General features: G+C 37.0%; 1 protein-coding gene across 1 annotated transcript in view; it reads right to left on the bottom strand.

Annotated features, from left to right (window-relative positions):
- MUC2 (mucin 2, oligomeric mucus/gel-forming) overlaps positions 1-22,467 on the bottom strand; it is a 60,877-nt gene extending 38,410 nt beyond the window's left edge. Inside the window, exons 1-25 of the mRNA XM_068193894.1 lie at positions 22,330-22,467; positions 20,426-20,690; positions 17,889-18,003; positions 17,649-17,739; positions 17,142-17,251; positions 16,710-16,926; positions 16,146-16,271; positions 15,355-15,472; positions 14,883-15,021; positions 14,250-14,360; positions 13,189-13,258; positions 12,687-12,824; positions 11,981-12,145; positions 11,324-11,418; positions 10,306-10,432; positions 9,393-9,648; positions 8,442-8,494; positions 8,066-8,175; positions 7,509-7,660; positions 6,914-7,052; positions 6,247-6,357; positions 5,763-5,942; positions 4,543-4,782; positions 3,125-3,281; positions 1,784-1,912 (exon numbers count right to left, since the gene is read on the bottom strand). Of these exons, the coding sequence (XP_068049995.1) occupies positions 1,784-1,912; positions 3,125-3,281; positions 4,543-4,782; positions 5,763-5,942; positions 6,247-6,357; positions 6,914-7,052; positions 7,509-7,660; positions 8,066-8,175; positions 8,442-8,494; positions 9,393-9,648; positions 10,306-10,432; positions 11,324-11,418; positions 11,981-12,145; positions 12,687-12,824; positions 13,189-13,258; positions 14,250-14,360; positions 14,883-15,021; positions 15,355-15,472; positions 16,146-16,271; positions 16,710-16,926; positions 17,142-17,251; positions 17,649-17,739; positions 17,889-18,003; positions 20,426-20,690; positions 22,330-22,399 (3,484 nt within the window). The 5' untranslated portion in view covers positions 22,400-22,467. The remainder of the gene's footprint in view (positions 1-1,783; positions 1,913-3,124; positions 3,282-4,542; positions 4,783-5,762; positions 5,943-6,246; positions 6,358-6,913; positions 7,053-7,508; positions 7,661-8,065; positions 8,176-8,441; positions 8,495-9,392; positions 9,649-10,305; positions 10,433-11,323; positions 11,419-11,980; positions 12,146-12,686; positions 12,825-13,188; positions 13,259-14,249; positions 14,361-14,882; positions 15,022-15,354; positions 15,473-16,145; positions 16,272-16,709; positions 16,927-17,141; positions 17,252-17,648; positions 17,740-17,888; positions 18,004-20,425; positions 20,691-22,329) is intronic.
- Positions 22,468-23,012: the final 545 nt, after the last annotated feature.

Here is a 23,012-nt window from a genome sequence, read left to right as displayed (position 1 = left end):
TGTTGCCTTCTGAAGGTAAATTATTCTCACTGAATCAAGCATAGTGAAAGAAATCTAAAACTTCCCATTCAAATCAAACTGTGGACAATTAGTCTTTCCAAAAGACTTCAACAGTTCTCATTGATAATACTGGTGTTAGGAGAATTAAGTAAGAAGTTTTTTTATGAAAACTAGTGAAGTTTCTTTTTCTTATTTCAATACCTTGGAGAAACCCCTAATTCATACTCATTTCTATGGGCAACTAGTAATTTTAAGACAAAGAAATACCCCAATTTTTGTATAGATCACTATATCAATAATATTTTTGTGTGAAATATGGAAGCAGATTCACTAACAAACAGGTTTTTCACTACATTTCTTGCAACATTAGACCTTTTTTATATGTCTTGAATACACCAGGTATCTCTACCTGGTGTACAGGTAAATATCTACAAACAGATAATTTATCTGTGTTTTTCCTTACCCTCAGGCAGTGATCCAAACTTCACTGCAAGGAAATAATTGACTGTCAATTGTCCTTCCATTTTTAATGTAAATACACCTTAAAATATTATTCTGTTGTTGTTATTATTATTGTATCTCCTTCCTCCAAATGAACTCTTATTAAGTCCAATTATTAATGACATGAAGTTCTCTTTTTACTGTACTGGAGTTCTAAATAGCCTTTAAACTGAAGCACCATGTAATTAACTGGTACTTAAAAGTCACTTTACACTGCCAGACTGTACTTAAGGTGTCGTAACAAAAATAGGTTTGCTCTATATTTCTTTTGAAATTAAACAACAAAATAATTAAGAAAGATAATTGAATACAAAATAATCTGCCTTCTGACACTTTCCAAATCTTATCTATCTAATAATATAAGATAATTTATTTTAAAATACAAAGGCTTATTGGATCTTTAACAAATATTTTGGTTAGGGATTTTAGTTTATTTTTTGTAGGATTTTTGGTGCTTTTTTTTTGTTTGTTTTTTTTTGTTTGTTCTGTTTCTCTTGAGTTTTGGTTTGTTTGATTTTTTCCTTTTAATTTTTTTACTAACAGTTCAAAGCAAAGTCATAGTCAAGGCACTTCTTGCCAATTCCTAAACTGGAGATAAGTGCTTTCAGTACAGACCAAAAAGACTCTATGGCTAAAATCACAGCTTCTTTCTCCAGCTTTACCATGTGGTAAACCAGAAGATGCTTGTAAAGTCTTTCACATTCTTGGATCACTGCTGTCCTTTTAATGTGAAATTCCTGTTCCATTATCAACCACAAGGACTGTCACCTACTAATATCTCATTTTCAAAGGAAACAGAATCTTCAGTACGAATCCAATATATAGCACCATCAGTATGTCTGCTAGGAAAGATATTTTCCAGTGTAGAGGTAGGTGAATGTTGCTGACTAATCTAGTAAGATGATCAGGTACATAAAAAAATTATAATGTTAAAAACATCCAACTATCAGTGAATTGCTTCTTTGCCATATCAAAGATTTTCCTGCTTTTGAAATACTTTTGCATAGGATTCAAAATAACCATGATGTAATAATAATGCGTGTTTCAGGATATTATCCAAACAGAGAACTAGTTTTGTGGCTGACATCAATGTAACTATCATTCATTGATGTTAATAAATAATAAATTACATTATAGGAAACGTTTATGTAAGACTGGAGGCAAACTCAACATAGTAGATTTAGGAACATCTCATCAAGTTGACTGACTAGTCCATAATTATTAAAAGATATCTGAACAAAGTTATACAAAACACAATATAAAGTGGCAGGGAATTTGTTACCTTCCAGCAGAGGTATTGTGAAGTTGGTGCTGACATTATTGATCATCCTGCAAGTTGTGATGTTACTGCCACAAGGCTCGTAGTGCCAGTCACACTCATTGCGAGGGTTGTAGTAGTCACAGAATATTGCTGATGAGAAAAGAGAGAAGCTGATTAAAAACAAGGTTCCCAGAATGCACTTCTGAGCAGGTCTTTAAAGGTACAAGCTACATCAATCGACAAGTTAAGCTGGCCAAACTTATCCAAATTTATCCAAATTTATCTTGGACTTTCTGCTACTCTGCTTAGATTTAGGATACATCAAAACACTGGTGCCAAAGACTGAAATTTTAAATATTCAGGGCACTGGGTAAAAATGCTTCATATCATAAAGAAAAACTATTTTTAAAAAATTAAAGGTATATTTCTGAGAATATTTTTCTTCCATAGCTACTAGCAAACTCCTAAATATTTTTCAATTTTATACAAAATAGTTCCATCTTGCTGTATCACACAGGCTGAAAGTCCAAGAGGAAGCATATGAGCCATTACGAATACAACTTAAATTTAGCTTAGATGACTAGAGACAGAGGAAGGAGCTTTTATTAACTTATATGTCAGAGCTGAATGAAACTTATAATTTTTGTTTCACTGGCTTCTTACACTTAAAAGCTCCAATTAGTCCAAATTCTGAATCTGAATGAATTTTTTAAATTAAAAAAATTATATAGTTCTGCTACTTAGAATCTCAAAATTTTGATTTGAGCGCTTTTTGGGTAATATTAATTTAAATACTATTTTACATTAATTTATGATGTACTGGTATGAGTACTAGCACCACTAATGGACACCGCTTAATATACAAAGCACTGATTAGGTTCAGTGCTAAAGCATGGGAGTGATATATACTTTTTGCTAAAATCAAATTCTGAGTAATCTGAAGAACGAAAGAGAAAGGAGAGGAGAGGAGAGGAGAGGAGAGGAGAGGAGAGGAGAGGAGAGGAGAGGAGAGGAGAGGAGAGGAGAGGAGAGGAGAGGAGAGGAGAGGAGAGGAGAGGAGAGGAGAGGAGAGGAGAGGAGAGGAGAGGAGAGGAGAGGAGAGGAGAGGAGAGGAGAGGAGAGGAGAGGAGAGGAGAGGAGAGGAGAGGAGAGGAGAGGAGAGGAGAGGAGAGGAGAGGAGAGGAGCCAGGCTGAACAAAAGACAGCTGAAATATACAAATTTACTAGCCTGTTAGTTCCTTGATATGCTGAGAAAAGGTTTCACCAAGTAGCCAGCATGACCTTGCAGTGACAGTACTAATGATTTATTTGACTGGCTTCCTGACAGCAGCTAGGATACAGTTGTGTTTGTCTGTTACTCACGGCAGATATCAGGAGTTCTCCAGAAAACACAGGCCTCAGCCTTGATGCACTCTTGGGCATACGCTGCAACTGCAGAGCAGAAGCACTCGCAGTCCCCACCACTGTCACAGGAGCAGGCATCATGAACACAAGCCTCATAGTAAGGAAGTGGGTCCACCTGTCAGGGGAAGAAATGATGCCCCAGTTCATCTCCAAATTAGTTTTCAAATTAATATGTTTGAGAGCTCTTGATATAAGGGAATTGAGCTGGGAAGGAATGAGACTGTGTCTAAGAGTTACCAAATCACAAACACTTACAGGCTTGAAGCTGCTCAATATGTTCTGGGGAATAATAGACTTAAAATAATATAGCTCCTTCATAAGTTGCTATGACTGAAAAAACTAAGTAAGAGTCCTTGGCAGTGCTCACATTTTCTAATAGAGTTCCATTTTAGTGCTCCCAAAACCAAGCTGAATTGATGCCAGTGAAATCTTGTCTTCCAGCAAGCTTTGCCAACCAAATGGTGACAATGTCAGAAAGGCTGCATTCACAGCAAATATAAAGCATGTAATTTTGTGACTATCAGTTTTTGGAGTTTATCCAATTACACATTAAAAAAAGCTTTTTAAAAATTTATTTCAGACTGCAAGAGGAGAAACTTAAACTGGATTTTTGCTGCTAAAGTAAACCACATGGAAACATATAACAAATTAATTAAATTAATAATTGTTTCTGAATTTTCCACTCTGAGTTAAGAACAAACTGTTGTAATGGTAATTAACTGTTGTTAATTTTACCATACATCAGGAAAGAGATGAGAAATAAAGAGGAGTGCTCTCTGTGCACTGTACTCTGGAAGCTGTGGGCTGTCACAATGTTTGCTGTGACAATTTGGAGGCACAGTCCTGCTGGAGGCACCAGCAGCTGTCTGTCTAAACTATGTGACATTAGAGGTGTCGAAAAAGATCCTTTTGTGGATTGAATACTAAAAGAAGTAGTAGCAGCCTCTTCAACAGCCACCTTTCATGTTTAGTATGAATTTCCATCAGGAGATGGATCTGATGATTGTAATGTCCTTCAGTATTTGTAATACTGACTGTCTCTCAACAAGAGATGGTGCAACTGCAGCAAACACAGACCTGTTTAGGATACATTTCTGAAGCTAACTTGCAGAGTAGTAGCAGTGAAACTGTGGTGATGAATATGGGTTTTTACAGCTGGGGCTGCCACCACCACTGACACAGTCCCATTGCCACAGAGACTCAGACTACTTTGACTAATGCCACATGAAATGTTCTGACACCTATAGCTGTACTGGAGACTTAATTGAAGATATCAATCTATTTAACCATCTCTTCATTCATTTCTGATGGTCTTTCTGGTTCTGCGTTATCAGAAATGCACTGTGCTGTCCCATCACCTACTGTCTTCTACAAACCTTGGAGTGACAAATTTTGAAGACTTCGCTCTGGATGATGCTGCATTCTTTCTCTGCCCAGGACTTCCGGTGTGGTTTCAGATCACAGGGCTTAATCTCTTGTGTGACATCTGGGCACATAGGAGATTGTTTCCAGGAATTTCCAAAATTCAGAGGATTACTATCCTGCAGTCCACTCCTTGTTGTAAAGTCATTGTTTGCCTTGTCATCAAAGTTGCCACACAGACCACACACTTTGCCCTGGAAAAGAAAATTGAATTTTTAAATATACCATGGAAATGAGAAACAGGCTCTGGTAAAGTAAGAGCAAAACATTGACATGAAAAAAAACAAATAACTGTCTGTGTAAATGATGACTTTCTTCTTTACTGTCAAATAATTTGTTCAGAAAATAAATTTTTATTTGTCTGTCATCAGCAAATTATTCAGCTGCCATGTTTTCCCTCCTTGAAATTATTTATATCTAGTGTATTTCCATATCTCTGTCTCCATATCTAACTTAAAACATTAAAGGGTGCCCAAGCTTCTTACAGCTGAGAAGAATTATTTATTCTCCATTCTCAATTTATCATAACTCATGCATTAATATAAGCCTGAGGTAATTAATTACTGCTCAAAGCAGTTTTTATTAAAAGTTTTTAACATAATGATCACCATTTTTTTCATTCATGGAAAAGAAATGAGAGGGGGCTATTTTTCTTGAAAGAAAATGTATCAATCTGCCCTCAGTGGTGAATTTTTGGTAGTATTATTTAAGGTCCACCAATTCCCTCAAGTAACAGTATGTCACTGTTTGTACAATGCCTCAATATTCTCCAATTCAGCATGCTGAATTTCAGGAAACAGAACCATGGCCATACGTTGCAGAGGGAGTTTGGTTTTAACAGGGCTGAGATTGCATGTAAGTTTCCAAGCACATGTGCAGTCAGTCCACATCCCCTAAATTATTCTGGATGATTGGTTATCAATGCTCACAAACTCCAGAGTATTGCCTGAGATGTTTATCTCTATTGGAATAGCATCTTATGCATCCTGTGCAATGCATTGTGATATACTGTAAGAAACCCCAGAAGCACTTCTGCAAGCTATGACAGTAATAATGCAAGCTAACCATCAGTGCACAGAGGATATAGGAATTAGACATGGAGTCAGAATAAAAGAACATTTGTTACCTTGTCTATTCACAATACTACTTCAGAAGAAGACAGACAGGCACTAACCTTGTAATCAGGGTTCAGCTTGATGAAAACAGTAGTCTTCTTGTCCCAGATCAGCATCACACCATTGCTAGCCTCAATAACCAGGTACAGGCCAACTGTCCTGTTCCAATACTGCACATCATCACCAACATCTCGCTGAATTTCTTTGTACTCTTTGTTCTCTAATTTCAGCTCAGTTTTCTGAAAGATAAAAGAGAAGTATTGTAACACTAACTTCTATGATGAGACAAAATATTAGACACTTGTAACAAAGCAACTCATTCTGAAACCAGTAGCTCAGCCTCTGGGATGACTCCCAAGATGGCAGGGAGTGGTGTAGCACTTCTGTTTGAGAGAGTTTTCATTGCTTGAGAACCTACACCTTTACAGACTAATTTGATAGGGCCTCTAATGCTTGTTACAGCTGCTTTTAGGGGCATGACTTTAGAGCATTACATTTTTGGTAATGCTTGATTACTGATATGTACTGACTGTCATCACTCACCCCTAGGAACATTTTGATAGCCTTCGAGCAGGTGACTCCTGTAGTTCCACAAGGGACATTCTCTGTGATGATACTGAATGAGCCGCTGGAATTTTTGTCACCGCAGAAGTCCTATTGAAAAAGAAAAAAAAAAGAACATGAGAAAATTAGGTAGAATATTTCATTGTAGTGCAATCTCATAAGAATTGCAATCATTTAAATCTTCACAATGTATAAATAGTTACTGCTCCTTCAAATGTGAGATCCTACACACACATATTTTTACAGATGCATAGCCATGTATGCATACTTCCATGCATACATATAAACAGTTAACACAGTCTCAGCCTGGGAAAAAGAGTGGGACAATAAAACAAAGCGAGGAATATATATTTAAATAAATGTTTCAAGTTTCTAAGCTTAGAATTTGGATTTATTTCACAAATGATAATTAGCTCTCACTGTAATGTAGTTCTGTTACATGTAATTTATGATAGCTATATCTGAAAAAAACCCAAAAAACCACATTACACAGCTTGCCTGCACTGAAAACACACAATTTATCCTGGCAGAATGTGTGAACCCCTTGGGAACAACAATGACAGACAATAAGGAATGACAAAACCAAAGAGGAAAGTAGATTTTCAAGGCAATCAAATTCCTTTTCAGCCCTCCTGATGAGCATTACCTGAGTAGCCACATATTCACAGCTCCCATCAAAGTCATAGAATTTCCCATCGAAAGTGTTATAATGGCCACTTCCATATATCATACAAGTCCCATAGCACACGTCATCAGAGCATTTCCAAACTCCTTTCTGGCAGGTGCTAGAACAGAGCAGAGAAGTTGGATTTTCAGATTTCACCAAGAGTGTGCGGCTTTAAAAACTGCAGAACAAAACAATCAACTGCCTGATATAATGTGATGCTGAGCAAAATATCCAAGCCTCAACTTCAATTGTTAAGGCTATTTTTTAATAGCTGTTTTTAAGGCTATTACATGATTTTTACTCTGTTGAGCTACAATCTTTAGATCTGATAGCATTTATTTTTAAAAAATGAGTGAGTTTTCCCAGCAAGAGATGCCTACTGAAAACAGAGGTAACTATTACCCCCATACTGCCAGCAGATACTACTGTATTTTCTGAGATAGCAATAAGTATTCCTGAAAATTAAGGATGATAATTTCAGCTTTTGCAGCTACTGTAGTACATAAGCCTAGATATGACTATGAATATACTGCATAGAACATATTCTAGAAGAGAGTATTCACTTATAACCCACCAGGTGTTGCAGTCCACTTTTATCTTGTCTCCAGAAGAATACCACTCATTGTTGTGAACGCACGGGCAATCTTTTTGCTCAACACAGCCCCCTCTGCCATCATCAAATAGACCTTCAGGGCACACACAGCCTGAAACACACTCTGTCTGGAACTAAGGAATATAAGGAGAAATGGTTACCTTATGACAAAGCACTGCATCTTAATTCCACTTCTTCACTCTTTAAAAACTGCATTCAAAACCACACAGTCTATTATTGATTAGTTTTATAAGGTTCTTTTTTTCTAGGTTTCTAATGTTTGTCTTTTCTTTTTTGATTGCCTAAGAACTCAAATTCTTTTTTGCTTGGAAATTATGACTCTACTGAAGACAAAGTAAAGAGGGGAGGGAAACCATTGTGAAAATGGCAACAGATTAATAACATTGGGGCAGGGGGGAAAGGGTAGATTAAACTAAAGAGAAGTAAACTGCTAGTTACAACTGTATGTGCTGTGTAGCACCATGAGGTAAAGAATACAGAATAAAGAAACAAGACACAAAGAAAAGTTGAATACATACATGATCGGTCTGAGGAGTATGACAGCTAAGTTGCAGAGGTGTTTGCGAAGTCCACTTCGAGGATGCATTGCAGTCAAAGTATATCTTGCTAGAAGAGCATTCTTTTTCACCTGAAAGGTACATTGTTGGTTTAGATCAATCAAGGCAAAAGAAATGTTAGTGGAAGGTGGTAGTTTCTCAGACAGAAATCTCAGTCTATCCTTATGAAAAAATGGGCTCAGTGAAGGGAGAATAAAGTGAAAATGTGTTACTGCTTTACATAAAAAGAAAAAAAACATGCAAAACAAGTAAATGGAGAATTCAAAAGGGATGTAGGTTTGGGTTGGGAGGTTGGCTATGGATTTTGTTCTAGTTTAGTTTATAGAATGTCACTTACTTTTCATTCTTATTTTCACTGAAGTGCACTGGATCTTTGCATTTCGGCAAACACTAGAAAAGTGAAGTAAGTAGAAATTAAAGAGAAAAGCAAGCTTAATATCTTCAATTTAAGTCTAAGGACTTGTTTATATAAATTTGAGAGTATTTATTAAAGATATCCTGCATAATTTCTACTGAAATTTCAAGGCCAATTCTATTGAGTCACACTCATGAATTTTTTCATTGGAGAAAAAGTGTAGCAAGATTTTAGGCATAATGCACAGAAAGATTATGTTTTAAGGAATGACAGCTATTCTATTAATCTTTAATACTATGTTTTATGACAACTGGGGAATTAGATAGTAATGACACAGATAATAATGGTAATTTAAATCAAAGCCTCCATTTGGATACACAGTGTATTTTCATGACTATTGAATTTATATGCTGCAAATTTGTTGACCTATATGCTTCTTCTGCTGAATGAGAGAAGGCATTTCACAGTTTGCACTGATGACTCAGGCAGCAAACCATTGCCAGAGATCATGAGAAAATATAACAGAGTCATGAATGTTGTTTTCAAAAGCCTGTGTTACAATGAATACATATCAAGGGGACCTTCCTCCAGTGGAAAACAAGCAATCCGTGTCTGCTAGAAAAGCAAACATAACACATAGCTGGCCTTTTATCTTCCTTTCACCGTTCTGCTTAACAAAGCTTTATTAACACTGCAGCTTCAGAATAACATTTGTCTGTGAAGGCCAATACTCACACCTCCAAAGCAAGCTGCATTTCTCAATTATTAATAAATTGCATTGCAATAGAATTAATGCATTGCTCAGCATGAAGATGTTGTGAAATGCATTACAAACACTCATTAAAGTACAAAAAAAACATAAGCACCTTACACATAACAGGCAATTTTTAAAGGGCTTTTTCCCCACAAACAAGAAGCCAAAATACAACATACCAGCGTTCTCCATCTTTTGTGAAATATTCCCCAGATTCCAGGTATGATCCCTTGTAATAACATGGGCACTGGGAGATGGGCACACAGTTATCCTGGTTATCCAAGTATGTATTGGGTGGGCAGCCACAGCCATCCACAGGAGCAAAGTCTTGCAAGCAATACTTTTCACCATCAGCAAGGGAGCGACAGGTTTGCTGGCACATTGTAAGGTTGTAAAGGAAGACTTGATTTCCTGGGCAAGAAGACGCTTCACTGCCTGGAGAGGAAAAACCAAACTGATAAATAAGAGATGCAGGATGGGCAATTTTGCCTTGACATCTCCATTTTGGTTTCTTTGGCTGTGCCGAATGTAATGATAAAAACATTCCCTTAGATCTTATTAAAGCACAAAAATATCAGAAGTCACAAGTAACACTAACCTAACTTTAGTAGCTGAAGACTTACTTTTAACTGCTACTAATAGTTTCTACTTTCATAGCCCTATTTGTTTCACATACTGATAATCAGATAGAGAGCACAATATAATAAACTGCTAATCTCAAATACACTGAAATGTTGATGTAAAGCAAGGGTGATCAGAAATTAAGACACTGATAAATGAATGCACAGTAAAAGCCCTGATAGCTGGGATTCCATTAGTAAATGGAATTATATTAGCTAGACTGGGGAAAGAAGATGAAAGTTAAAAATATTGCTTTCTACTTTGAAGTATAAAAATTTCAAATTACATATGAAGAATATAACATGAATTAGTAAACATTATCAGCATTGTCTCTTTTTGGTCCATTAGACATTTCTGAGATGCTCCAAATCCCTTAACAGTGAGGTAGATCACTGACAACCAAATTCAGAGAGAGCCTGCTTATTTCTCATGGTTAATTATTTCCACAGGGATTACTGTTCCACTACTTACTGCAGACACTCTTTCTCCAGTCTCCCAGTATGATCCCTTTGAAAGCACAGGCTCTTGAGTAAGAGGACAGGGCAGCACACAAACATTCTTCATTGTCTTCACAGAGGCAGGTGTCATATTTACATTTCTGAAAAAAAAGAACAAAAGGGTCAATAAGTCTACAGGAGATCAATGGGCAATTGCAACTTGATTGCTACAAAATGTCCTGTCTGCTTTTCCTGATGTTGTTTGTATTAATTCCCATGACCAGAGAACAATGAAAGGAATGGACAAAGACCAGAGAGTTAAAGTGCTGCTTCATTTCATATACAATGAAAATATTTGGATGCTTATTCTAACCTAAGCCAAGCCTCTTGAACCTTTAAAAAGTAGTCAGCCTCCTAAGAACACATTTTTCAAAGGATATTGATACAATTCATTCCCAGTTACTAATTAGAAATGCAGAGATCCACAAAAACTAGAATAATAAAGGCAAAATATTAACCAGGTCTACAAAGACCCTTACAACATTTGAACTCATACTGGCTTCTAAGCATAAGCAATGATTTTAGAATTCCTTTTCCTCAGGTGAGCCTCTGTTACTGCTCAACAGAGATGAGCATGGGGGAAGAGAATTCATGGACATTCTGGCATGAAAATGAATTGGTGCTACATTCCAACCAAATATATAGTTGGAATTTTCCCTCTCACTTTATAGAAACTAATATTTCTAAACTTAAACTGTGTACATCTGCAACTCTTGAGTCTTCTTTTCAGTCCAAATATCCAAGCCAATAAACATGTCACAAAAAGTAAAAAAGCAAAAACAAATGTACATTTTTATTCAGCAGCAGCCCATAAGGATCTCATCATATGAGATACTTTGGATGCTATGTTGCTTAAATCAGTCAATGCAAAAACTTCAGCATCTCTTATGGACAAGTTACTCACTGATGTCTCAAATGTTCAAACAATGATAAATGTCTACAGTTAACCATCTGAAATAAGGCAGTACTAAAAGAGTGCAAAATTACAATACCTTATAGTATTCGGAAGGATCAATGGCTAAGTGACATCTTGCAAAAGGACCCTTTGGGTTTCTCAGCAAAGAACACCAATGCTCAGCATAATTTGCTGGAAAAAAAAAGATAAATTCATCACGTTTCCTTATCTTCCTTGTGCAATGCCTAGTTATGCTGACACATAAATGCAGTGCAGAAATACAAGTGAGAGAACTGTGTGTATTTGGGGATTGGAGAAATTACATGCAATCACCACACATGTATTTCTAATCTTGATTCAGAGACATGCAATCATAAAACCAAAAACTGCACTGTACTTTTGCAATTTGTACACATGGAATTGTGACAGCTCTTTCCATTTGGGGACCATAAAGCTAAGTTAAACATAAAGATAGATAATGATAGGAGATACAAGCTGTCTTTGCAGATAATACAAATTAATGACTGATTTTCCCATTCTTCCATCTTAGGATTCTTTTACAATCATCCCTTATATTTTCACTTCTGTTTGATGAAGTGCTTGTATCTCTACACACTTGCAGATATTAACGTTACAGTCCTGTAAAAAGATCTTCAATGCCCCAGTACAACTCTTACACGCCTGTTGCAGTAACGCACAGCAGACGCTGCTCATCCTGGCAGAAGCCAACCATCTGACTTATTAATGTGCTTACCACTTTCAATGCTGAGACTGCAGGGGTCTTCTAGCTTTTCTACCTGGTCTGTGCAGGTGGACTGAGCTTTCCACGTGTTAGCAAAGGCAGATCCTGTAGCCTCAATCAGCCCACTGGTTGTTCTAAAGTCATCACCTTCCATTCCATTGAAGTTTCCACAAAGACCTATTTGAGAACAAGGTAAAAATCTCACATAAGCATTACTTAGTCTCATACTTAAAGGTCAAAGGAAAGGGACAACTGATCATAAACACTAGAAACAGCTGACTATTCCACATCAATTTAATGCATACTACAAATACTGAAGTTTTAGAAATCCTGGTTTAAATCTTCAACATCTTCAAGAATAGTAACCATGAAGATATCTTGTGCTTCAAGAGATTACTACTCTACCCTTTTTGTTATGCCTTCTGATGATATTGAAGGCACAAAATACACCATGTACCTGGTTTTGTGAATAGTTTAAAATTAAACTAAATACAAAAGTGATGAATATTCTAAGAAACACCTATGTACTGGCAACAGAGTGATAGGTCATTTCAATATCAAAAAATAAAAACATATTTCTAGTTTGCTTGAGTTGATTTTCTTTCCATTTTCTCCCCTTGAACCAACAAGTAACATGAATTATCACTCATATAAAGAATACATGACTATTCAGCTGTGAAACAGCATGACTTTGCTTCCCATTTGCATAGACACTTGCCTTGAAGTTTTCCTTTAACTGATTGATCCACAGTCACAAACAGCTGCATGACTCGAAACTGCTGGATCTGCATCTGAAGCCCAAAAGGAGTTTGTACAATAAAGTAGTTGGAAGATGGCTTGAATACTGAGAAGCTGGCTGAAAAAACAAAATATGAACTGTTGTAATAAACCAACACACACAGGGTGCCAAAAGAAACACTTCTTATTAGATTCTCATGTATCACCCAGCATGAAATCTCTGAGATCAGGATCACATTAATATCTTTTCTCCTTTAAAAATCACTGGCCAACTAGATATGATGCTAGTGCTTACAAACATAACAAGTTGATTACTTATAAAGAAGGGTCTCTGGGATCAGAACCAAATGGGCATGCCCACACCATGTAGCCAGGTTTGGAAAATGCTAAATACCTCTCTTCCACTTTTGCCTCTATAAAAATACACCCCTACATGAGAAGGCAGGTGTGTGACACTTGACATACAAGGCTGTGTCCCTTACTTGACACATGAGGCACATTCACTGTCATCTCATTCAGGAGCACGCTGCCATCTGATCTGAAAACCACCACCTGTGTAACAGCAAATGGAATCAGTGAGGTTCTAGGGACTGAGGAAAACAAACTAATACAAAGAAGATTAACAGCAAGGATATTTTACACATTTAGGCTCTGTCTAGAACTCCAAATTTTTGAAAGGAAAAATCTGTCTGAAAATTGAACATGGCAGCAGCCCTATAGGTTATGCCTGAGGTTTTGTCTTGCTATTCAGTGTTTCTCTTACATCTGCCTGCAAGAATTCATAGCAATAATGAAATGAAAAACTCATTTATATTGGGCACTTTGGTTTCAGCAAGTAGAAGAAAATATTAGGTCTTCAGGAACTGTAGGAAGTTCTTATTCCTTATTAAAGCATGTGCTACAGCTCCTGTGTGATGGTTAATAAGATTCTGACATGGTAAGAAAGCGGTTTATTAAACTTTCTCAAAAAATGTTACTCTACATACAGAAACATAAAACTATTGGGTTTTGATTTGGTTTTCTTATGTTCTAGTAATACTGGCAAGGACATGGAAGTCCATAAATATGTGAGGAAAATCATGTGTATATGTATGTAAATTATGTATAGATATAGTCTATATATTTTCATAAACAAAGAGAATGCTAAAGTGAATATTTGAGAAGGTTGGATTGTATCACCATTCAAAGACAGGATTTCTTCTGAAAAAGACTCAAGTAGAACTATAAAATAATATCTGAATGAAGAAAAAAACTATGAGGTAGAGAAGAATAGGTACCCTTCCTTCCAGACACTGGAATGCTGTGAGAAAAATCATATTGCACAGAGCAGAGGAAAGAAGAGGGGGAAATGTCAGTTGTTTTGAATCTCATACTTTCTTAAGTTTAGGAATTCTTGAAGCAGAAACCTGCACTGTTTGTCAGCCTGTCTGAGGTTCCTTATCTATCCACAATAATGACTCCAGAAGAAAAAAGTATTCACCCACATGAAGGGAAATATGTTAATTTTCAACATATCTAGCAGAATCCACAGAACAGCACTTACATTCTTTTTGTTATCCACTAACAGCACAACAGTCTTCAAGCAGGTCTGTTTGTCTGTGGAGCCACAGGGAGCCAGCTCTGCCAGGAGAGCATAACTCTCATTTGCAGTACCCTAAAATCACAGGGAAAGAAATGCCCATTAATCATGTTAAAACTCTCATGAGATGATTTCCACAACAAAGACTAAATTCATCAGTTACAATAACTTTCCTAGCTCAACAAGATTTTCCTCATTCTCTAGAAGAGTGGACACCAGATTTTTTAGGGATGAATGAAACAGCTGCCTACCTCTTTTCCCTACCTGACTTTGACACTCAGAAATAGCTATTACAGAAGTGGCCAAGAACTTCTAATCCTGAGACCTTTTGATTTCTTATATACAAAGGACTCCACTGGATAATGACAGCATAGGCAGTATTCTATCTTACTGAGTTAATCACCCATTGCAATAAGTCACCAATTTCCCCTTAGGGCTATTACAGCTAAATACTGGATTTTCCTGAAAGTGCAGCTTCCAGCGTTTCGGCTTCCCTCCTCTATGGAAGTGGAATAGAACAATAACTCCCAGCTGACACACATCAGCCCACAGACACTGCTTTACTGTACAAGAGGAGAACCCCACTGTACACAGTACCTTGGCCAACACATAGTAGCAGTCTCCATGGAAGGTGTATTTCTTCCCATCAAAGGTAGTAAAATGGGAGCCTCCTTGCACTGAGCATGTGCCTGGACAGGGTAGATCCTTGCAGGTCCATCTGCCTGAATTACAGGTGCTATAAACAGACAAATAATACAAAAAATGCTTATAGTTATTACAGGAGCTGAGAGCACTGAAAGTATCTGTATATCTGGCAACCAGCAAGCTATCCCCAGGTGTTTTAAAACTGTATCCTTGACCATTTCCTTGAGATTTTCCCTCTGACATATGCCATAGAATCTGACATATGCCATAGAAACTTACCAGAAATTTTGTTCTATAGACAAGCAACATAAACATTAAATTCAGAGAGTTTTCAGAACATCTCCTATGATGAAGTGGAAATTTGAAAAATGCAGGCCCATTAACAATCATTCAAAGAAAGGTGTACAACAACCAGGATCCTTACCATTCTTCACATTCCTTGGAAATGCTTTCTCCAGGTGCATATGCCTTTCCACCGAGTTTGCAGTGGCACTGGCTAACAGGGATGCAGCCTTTTTCACTGATATCATCATACACAGTTCCTATAAAACACAACATTTACTATTCCAACTCTTTATCAAATAAGCAATTTCCACAGAGGAAAAACTCTAATTTGCCACACAGGCTGAGATTATCTAAACTTTGAAGAATACTGGTTCTATTTTTTGTAATATAAGACAGATGGAAAGCAATTTATTCAGCTTTGAAAACCCAAGTCTGTTAATTTATATAACTATACACGGATAAAAAGGTTATTGCAAGCATATAGGAACAATCTCAAAATGTCACATATTTGGATTCTTAGTCTTTTTGGCTGTGAAGACTCTCACTTTCCTAAGGTTGACAGCAAGCCTGAGAATTTCACTCACTGTCCCTCACTGCCACTCTCTGGGCAAATGATGTCCATTGTCTCAGAACTATTCAACCTAAAAAAACATGATTTACTATAGTATTAAAAATCCACTTGTTGAGAATTAAAAAGCAGGCCTATTACCTGTCACTGTGTTAATATGTTTGAACTATTAAATAATTCATTTATTAATCAATTATTACCTCCTTAGAAAATTTTACAGTTATTTTCCTTTAGGGGGGAAAATAATAAGTAGCACTTCTCTTTTCTAAGATATAATTTGACTACATGTAGTATTTTCGTATGACTTCCTTAGCCAGGGCTCTTGCTTTTGTCCCAGATGCAACGGCTAGAATAACACTTGCCTTCAGGGCAGAAACAGCCATCCATGTAGTGCTCCTCACAAAGGCTGCTGATCTGCAAGTGTGAGCAAGTATCCATGCAGGGTGAGCTGCTTTCTTTATAGACCATGGTAGCAGGACAGGTCTTGGCTGAAAGAATAAGAAAGACACCAGGAGTCACTTGAGTATTACGTCCATCATTCCTGAGAAACCACAGATCATACACCCTACTCCCTTCAAGTCAGTGGTGTCTCAAGCCAGACTCCACATGCAAAACATGTTTATCTAAATCTGAACTGCTTTCCCTGGTTTTTATATTTACTTCTTTTGGTTTCAAATAGCTCAAATTATTCCAATCTCCTGCAGCATCAAATCTCAGTTTTTTTAATGGGAACAGAATTTGCTGAAAAATATTTCTCAATAGTAAAAGTAATAGAAGAAAACAGGGAGACCATAATATTTTTAGCACTGCTGGTATGAAATTTATAATACATCCCAACAGTTTTGTAAAGAAGTAATGAATTTAAATTCCATGGTGCTACATGCATGAAATATTTGGATCTTTGCAAAATTTGAGTAGCTGCTTACGGCAAAAGTTCTGTGTCCTCCATTCTCCCGGGCGGCCGCCTGCGTGTGAGCACTGGCGGGAATACTCAGAGATGGTGCTGCAGAGGCAGAAGGAGTCATCCTTCCCGTTACAGGCACACTTGTCCTGCATGCAGGCTTGGATGTACATTTCCAAATTAAGACGCAGCCGACAATCAGCAAATGCAGGGGAAGTCAGCAGCCTCTGACACTCGTCACGCTGAGGAGGAAGAGGAATAATGTTTAAGGGATTTACAGGTAACTGAGCTTCTGGACATTTCTTACCAAAAAAACTGTTGTCTCTTGAACAGCTAGGAAAAACTAACCATATATCCTGAAAGGGACAGTCCTCACAGCTCCTCACAACAACTCCCTGGTGCACAAGGATGTCTCCATGTGCCCATGTCAAGGAAGTTCACCACAAAAAATACTTACATGCTCATTACAGCTTGGAAGAGCCTGAGTTTCATCTGGATCTTCACATTTGGCATTGGGTTTGCTGATCTTCTGCATATTCCCATATGTAATTGAGTTGTAGCTTACATCTATGAGAAAAAAAAGTAGAAAGAGAACTTGCTGAGCCCCAAAAATTCACAACAAGGAACACCTGATTCCTGGAATGCTACTGATCAAGGGAAGCAGTTACTATGGTAACAAAAATGCCTGTTAGACACAGGCACTTGCTGTGAATGATGTCTAACTGTGTTTTAAAATGTAAAGGGGAAACAGGAAAAGAAGGCTAGTAAAGAACAAAAAGATTAATCTTGAACAGAATAAACTTAGAATGCAGGAATTCAAGGCCTGCAACACTCGAACTTAATGTTTAGTCTGGAGCAATCACAGAAACCTCTCAAGTAAAATTTGCTCTCCTGTGATGTTTCTATGCACAGGGCTTGTCAGCCTATCTCCGGGGACAACTGTCAGTGTGGTGGGATGACGCACCTCCCTTGATGAACTCATTGTAGATTTGAATGCCATTGTAATCCCCACAGAGACCACAGGTATGGTTATTAAATTTGTTGTCCAGCTCCACCTAAATAATGAAAAGACAAAGGAAAAACATAAAATAATTCTTTTTTTCTTCTTCCTTTTTCCCCCTCCTTTTTTTTTTTCCTACTGAGATAGAGAAATATCCCAGGAAACCCAAGAAAGACCAATTAAAAATACTTTGATCATACATACCATCAGGGCATCCTGCTGGTTCCACATCAGAATCAAGCCTAATTTGGCATAAATCTTGGTGTAAATTTCATTGCTCTCAATGAGGACACCAGAGCTGTAGTAAGGTGTCTTCACACTAGGAAGAAAATCACAGACTTTGCATTAGTTAGGAAACTTAAGGGTTGACATGAATGTCTGTAATAAGCCAAATACCCCAAGGAATAGAGAAACTAGTCTGACTACCTCATCCTAACTGCACAGGGTGTCTTTTTTAATGAGGCATAAAGTCTTCTCTCTCTGACACTCGGGACAATAACTCATTGCAAAAAGTCATTTAAAAGGCAAAGCAATATCAGAGGAAAAGCCTACCCAACACTTCGGGCTTTTTAACTTAAAAATGCCCAAAATGTTACACGTCTTCAAATTAATCGAAGAAAAAACATCATCATTGTGGTATTAACAAAGTATATTCAAACACTCACTAATAATTTACATCAATGAAAGTAGCTACAACATAATTTACAGCATTTCTTTACCAAAATATCTCATAACCATTTCAGAGAGAATTAATGTTCCATTGCAAGGAACTGCCTCCTTAAGAGAGTGTTCAGAATGTACAGGCAGTTACAGGGACTGACAACACAATTTTGAAAAGAAAAGAGCATGTTAAGAAAAATTCAGTAACTCTTTCAGTAGTTAGTTTTAAGTGGACAGGACTGAGCTTGTTAATGGTGGCAGAAGACACTTTGCAGAGGGCTTAGCATAGATATTTTTGTGTGATAACAATTTGTGTCTGTCTTACATATAAACTGAACTTCTGAATTTCATTCAGCAATAAAAGAATTGTGGCAGGCAGTCTTATCCTATGAAATCCTTAGAACTAGAGTCTGCTCAAATAGAAGCAATGTAAACCGGAGTCCAGTCAAAATAGCTGGTTAATTTTCTACTGATTTATCAATGTAATTGTTATCCATCAAGATTCATGCATGTGTATGCACCTCTCTTAACTAGTCTCTTGGCTGGGAGAACTTTGTCTCCTGATTTTCTGTCACTGAGGTTTTTACAGCTATTTACCTCAGGCATTTTTTAACATGCCCAAATGACTTACACATCTAGGTGCAAACTCAGAGATCATTATTTCCGCTTTTGACTGCATTGTTCATCAATAAACAATGAAGTCTTGAGAGATTATGTTTCTTGAGGGGAAGCATAAAATGCTGGACATCGTCTCAACTTTTAGGTATCACAGCACGGAATATTTATCTTTTTTCTAATAGTAGGACATTCAATCAATCAGTGGATCAGGTACCTGAAGGCTAATCCATACATTTTCTACTTTACAGTTTCACTTCAGCACTGTGAAATGCTATTTTACATGACAATAGATAATTTATAATTTCAGGAACAATATGGAAAATTAAGTTCTACCAAAAAAAAAAAAAATCAATCTCCAAGCAGTAAAAGCCAGTTTGGCAGGGATCTGTTGTTTTCTGACAAAAAAGTCTATCTAAGACAAAAATGGCTCTGTTTAAGAGAAACTGTTTTAAAAGGAATTCTAACTTTTTTTTCATGGAGTTCTTTTTAAGACTTGAGTACACAATAAAGAGATTTTCCAATTTGAGGCAATAAAGTATTTTTTGTAACTTTCTGTCATTTTATTATGCATTCTAGTATGATCTTTGGAAAACTGAATGTTACTTTCAATCCTTGAAATATTTTCATTGTAGTGGTTTCCAAACTTTAGAACAAAAGCTGAATTCTGGGCAAAACTGAGCTCTCCAATGACAACTAAAAAGTTCTCTTTTTTTCAATTGTGCTAAAACATACTAATTAACTCATGAGTTGCTTCACTTGCTTCAGAGTATAAAGGACACACTACAAGGATAAGCTAATGATAGGAAAGACTAGGTTAAGACACTACTTAGCATCAGTAATGGTGTCAGACGAGTTTCTTGTATAATCATGTTATAGCAGGAGAAAAATAACTGCTTAGTCTGAAGAAGTACATAGTGCCACAGATAAATTAATGTGAATTTTGACCTGTGTTATATCTGTTAAACTCCCCTGAGGAATGGCCATCAGGTCTTTAAAAATTATTTCTGAAGATCAGAAAAAACTACCTCTCTTCTGTCAGAAAAGATCCCAGAGAAATGCATTTCCTTTTCAAGGATTTGCTAGACCATCTGCTAAGATAAACTCAAGATGATGCTATTAAACAAATGAAGCTATGTCATTTTAAGCCAGTGAAAAATCTGGCTCATGAGCTGCACTGTTTTCTGCACAACTGGAAGAACAATTCACTCAAACCTATTCCTGACTTATATTTAAATAATCCCTTATGCCTGTGTAGAAGTGACAATTTGTAGTAAAGCCCCTCCCCAAAGCAATTTTAATGCTGAATTTCAAAAGGCTTTTTTGTTTGTTTATTTGTTTGTTTGTCTGTGGAAATGCTTTGCAGCAGTTTCTGTAATGGTACACAGACGGTTGTGTAAAGAATCAATCCTGCTTTTATCTTCCCAGCACATTTCTCTGAATACCATTATAGTAAAGGAACTTACATCCGCCCATCCACCACAACCAGGTTGGGTTTGAGGTAGACCATTATATCCTTAATTTTCATCAGAATATACTGGATCTCAGGATGGCCATTGCTGTTGAGAGCACGCTGGATGTGGACAGAGAATTCCTTGTAAGCCTCTCGGCAGTCGGAAACAAAATTATATTCGCAAACGCCAGGGAATTGGTAGACATCTCCATCAAAAGTTTTGAAATGGTTGTTTCCCCAAGTGCTGCAGACATAGTGGCCATGGCTTCTTGTCCTTCCTGTTAGTGATGAAAAAGAAATAGAGATGAAAAGAAGTGCAAGAAACGATCCAATGTGAAAATGCTGTGTTCCATTTTACAGTAGGAACCATCTGCAATTATGTTCACAGTGATCCCACAGATTTCAAATGGGATCAAGTATCTGCCAGGTCAGCAGAAAATATGGAAATCTCAAAAGCAGAATAAGATGTTAATAAATAATTCTGAGACCAGGGTATATCCTTTAATCCTCAATGAGGTGAAGAAACTTACCTGCAACAGGTGAGGAAACTTAATACTGACCACTGACTTGGCTTCTGTGCCAAGCATATTATTTTATTCTGAATCACAGTATTAGTTTTATCAGTATTAAATTTTTCCAAGAACTATCTTCTACCCTGGTGCAACATGTACTAGAAACAAAACAGGTAGAAAACCAAGAAAGTACTACCAACTCTGGAAGGCTAATAGTCTCAAGGTTATGAAAGGGCTTGTGCACAAGAGATTTCAGGGAATTCTTTCTTTTCCTAAAAGCAGTAGGGATTTCTATTACTGCAAGAGAGGAATTTTTCAGAAGATAGGTCAGAAAATAGCCATAGTTGGAGAGGGGGAAAAAAGTTTTTGCAATATCAAAGTATGAAGATTATTTGTTCCTTGCCCTGCTATCTATACCAACAAAAAAATACAAATTAACAACAATATTTGATCAATCTCCAGGTACTGTGGAATAGGGCTGAATCATTAAAGCTGAGCTTCCTTGGGAATCTTAATATTTCACAAGATTTTCTTGCAGCATTTAACATGAAAAAGCAAAACTGCTAAGAATACCTCTAGGTTACTGTATTTTGATGGTACCAATCATACCAGATACATCCAGCCAAGCTGGAACACTTCCTTCCCCAGAAGGAAGGCTGCACAGAGATCCACCCAGAGCTCACAGCTGGAAGACTAAATGCAAGGTAAAGCTTTCCTCCCATTGCTGAGTTCAAGACACAGCAGACCAAGCTCAATAGCCCAAACCTGATCACTGGATATAATTAATCACCTATTCCTCTAAAAAGCAGTTTTCAGTATGAGTTCTCCATTCCATCACTTCAAATATGATAGCAAATACAGTACGTCAGAGCTTTTGCAAAAGGGTTAAAAATGTCCTAAATGACAAAATAAGCTTTTTTCAATGTTATTACATTCATTTTTCAGGAACAATTTATGTTGTTCCAAAGCAACAGACAACACAATCACCCACTTCCTTCATTGCTTTAACAATTAACCTCTAATAGTCCTACAGTTCCTTTCTGCCAGTTGCTTTCTTGCCTTACAGTTCCTTTCTTGCCATACCTAGTATAGACTCAATGCATGGAAAGAAAAGCAACACTGAAAATATTTTCCAAGCACATCAAACTAGAAATTTTTCCAAGCACATCAAACTAGAAATCAATGCAGTAGAGATAGGCACTAATCTCTCCAAATAAAGTAGGATCTACCAATTTTTTCTAGAGCAATGCAGCCTCAGTATTTGAAAGCTTAAGTGATTTAAGGCATCCTAAAACTCCAGAGCATTGTTTAAATGCACTACCTCCTTCTAGCATCACAGCGATATTTTAACTCTCTCCCTCTTTTCCAGGAGGCAATCTGCTACCATTTCATCTCCAGAGCTTACCTTTTTTTATTTCATTAGCAGAGGAAAGAGCCAGCCAGAGGAGGAGGAGGCTGGCTGCTCTTAGCCCCATGGTGGCTAAGGTGGGTGAATGGGAACTCCACTGGAACCTCAGCTTTTTATAATACCCACTGGGGCAATTGATTCTGTCACAGGGGAATTCAAAGGGAGGAGTCAAGAGGACGGGTGAAAGAACAGGTGTGATATTTGCAGAAGATAAGAAGTAAACAGACAATCATTTTTCACCATAAATAAAGGAATTCAGCATACAGGAAACTATAATATTGATTCAGTAATCATGTAATTTTTATTGCTCTATTTCATCTACAGGATGCTGTGCTTCTAAATCCTTCAAACGCTCACACCAAGTTTAACCTTCAGCAACTCCCATAACAAATAATGAATTTTGGGTGCCTGGACAAAGAAATCCCTTGAAGAAATTTTAAGGTGAGACCCTAAAATAAAGGCTTCAAAACCAAAGAATTTTTCATTTTTCTTCATCACATAGAATTATTTCTGTAAAAATTAAGTGATATTTTTGAAACACTTTGTAATTAACAGTAACCTTTACAAATAAAATGGCACATCATGTGCTATAAAATTATTTTGCAGGCAATTATTGGATTTCTTTAATTTTTACAGCTCTTGGGAATGTCTAAACCAAAATACTGCCCATACTGCATATT

The sequence above is a fragment of the Anomalospiza imberbis genome, chromosome 6 (assembly GCF_031753505.1).
Source record: "Anomalospiza imberbis isolate Cuckoo-Finch-1a 21T00152 chromosome 6, ASM3175350v1, whole genome shotgun sequence".
NCBI classification, from domain to species: Eukaryota; Metazoa; Chordata; class Aves; order Passeriformes; family Viduidae; genus Anomalospiza; species Anomalospiza imberbis.
The sequence above is the reverse complement of the archived record's forward strand: the minus strand, read 5'-3'. Positions and strand labels throughout refer to the sequence as shown.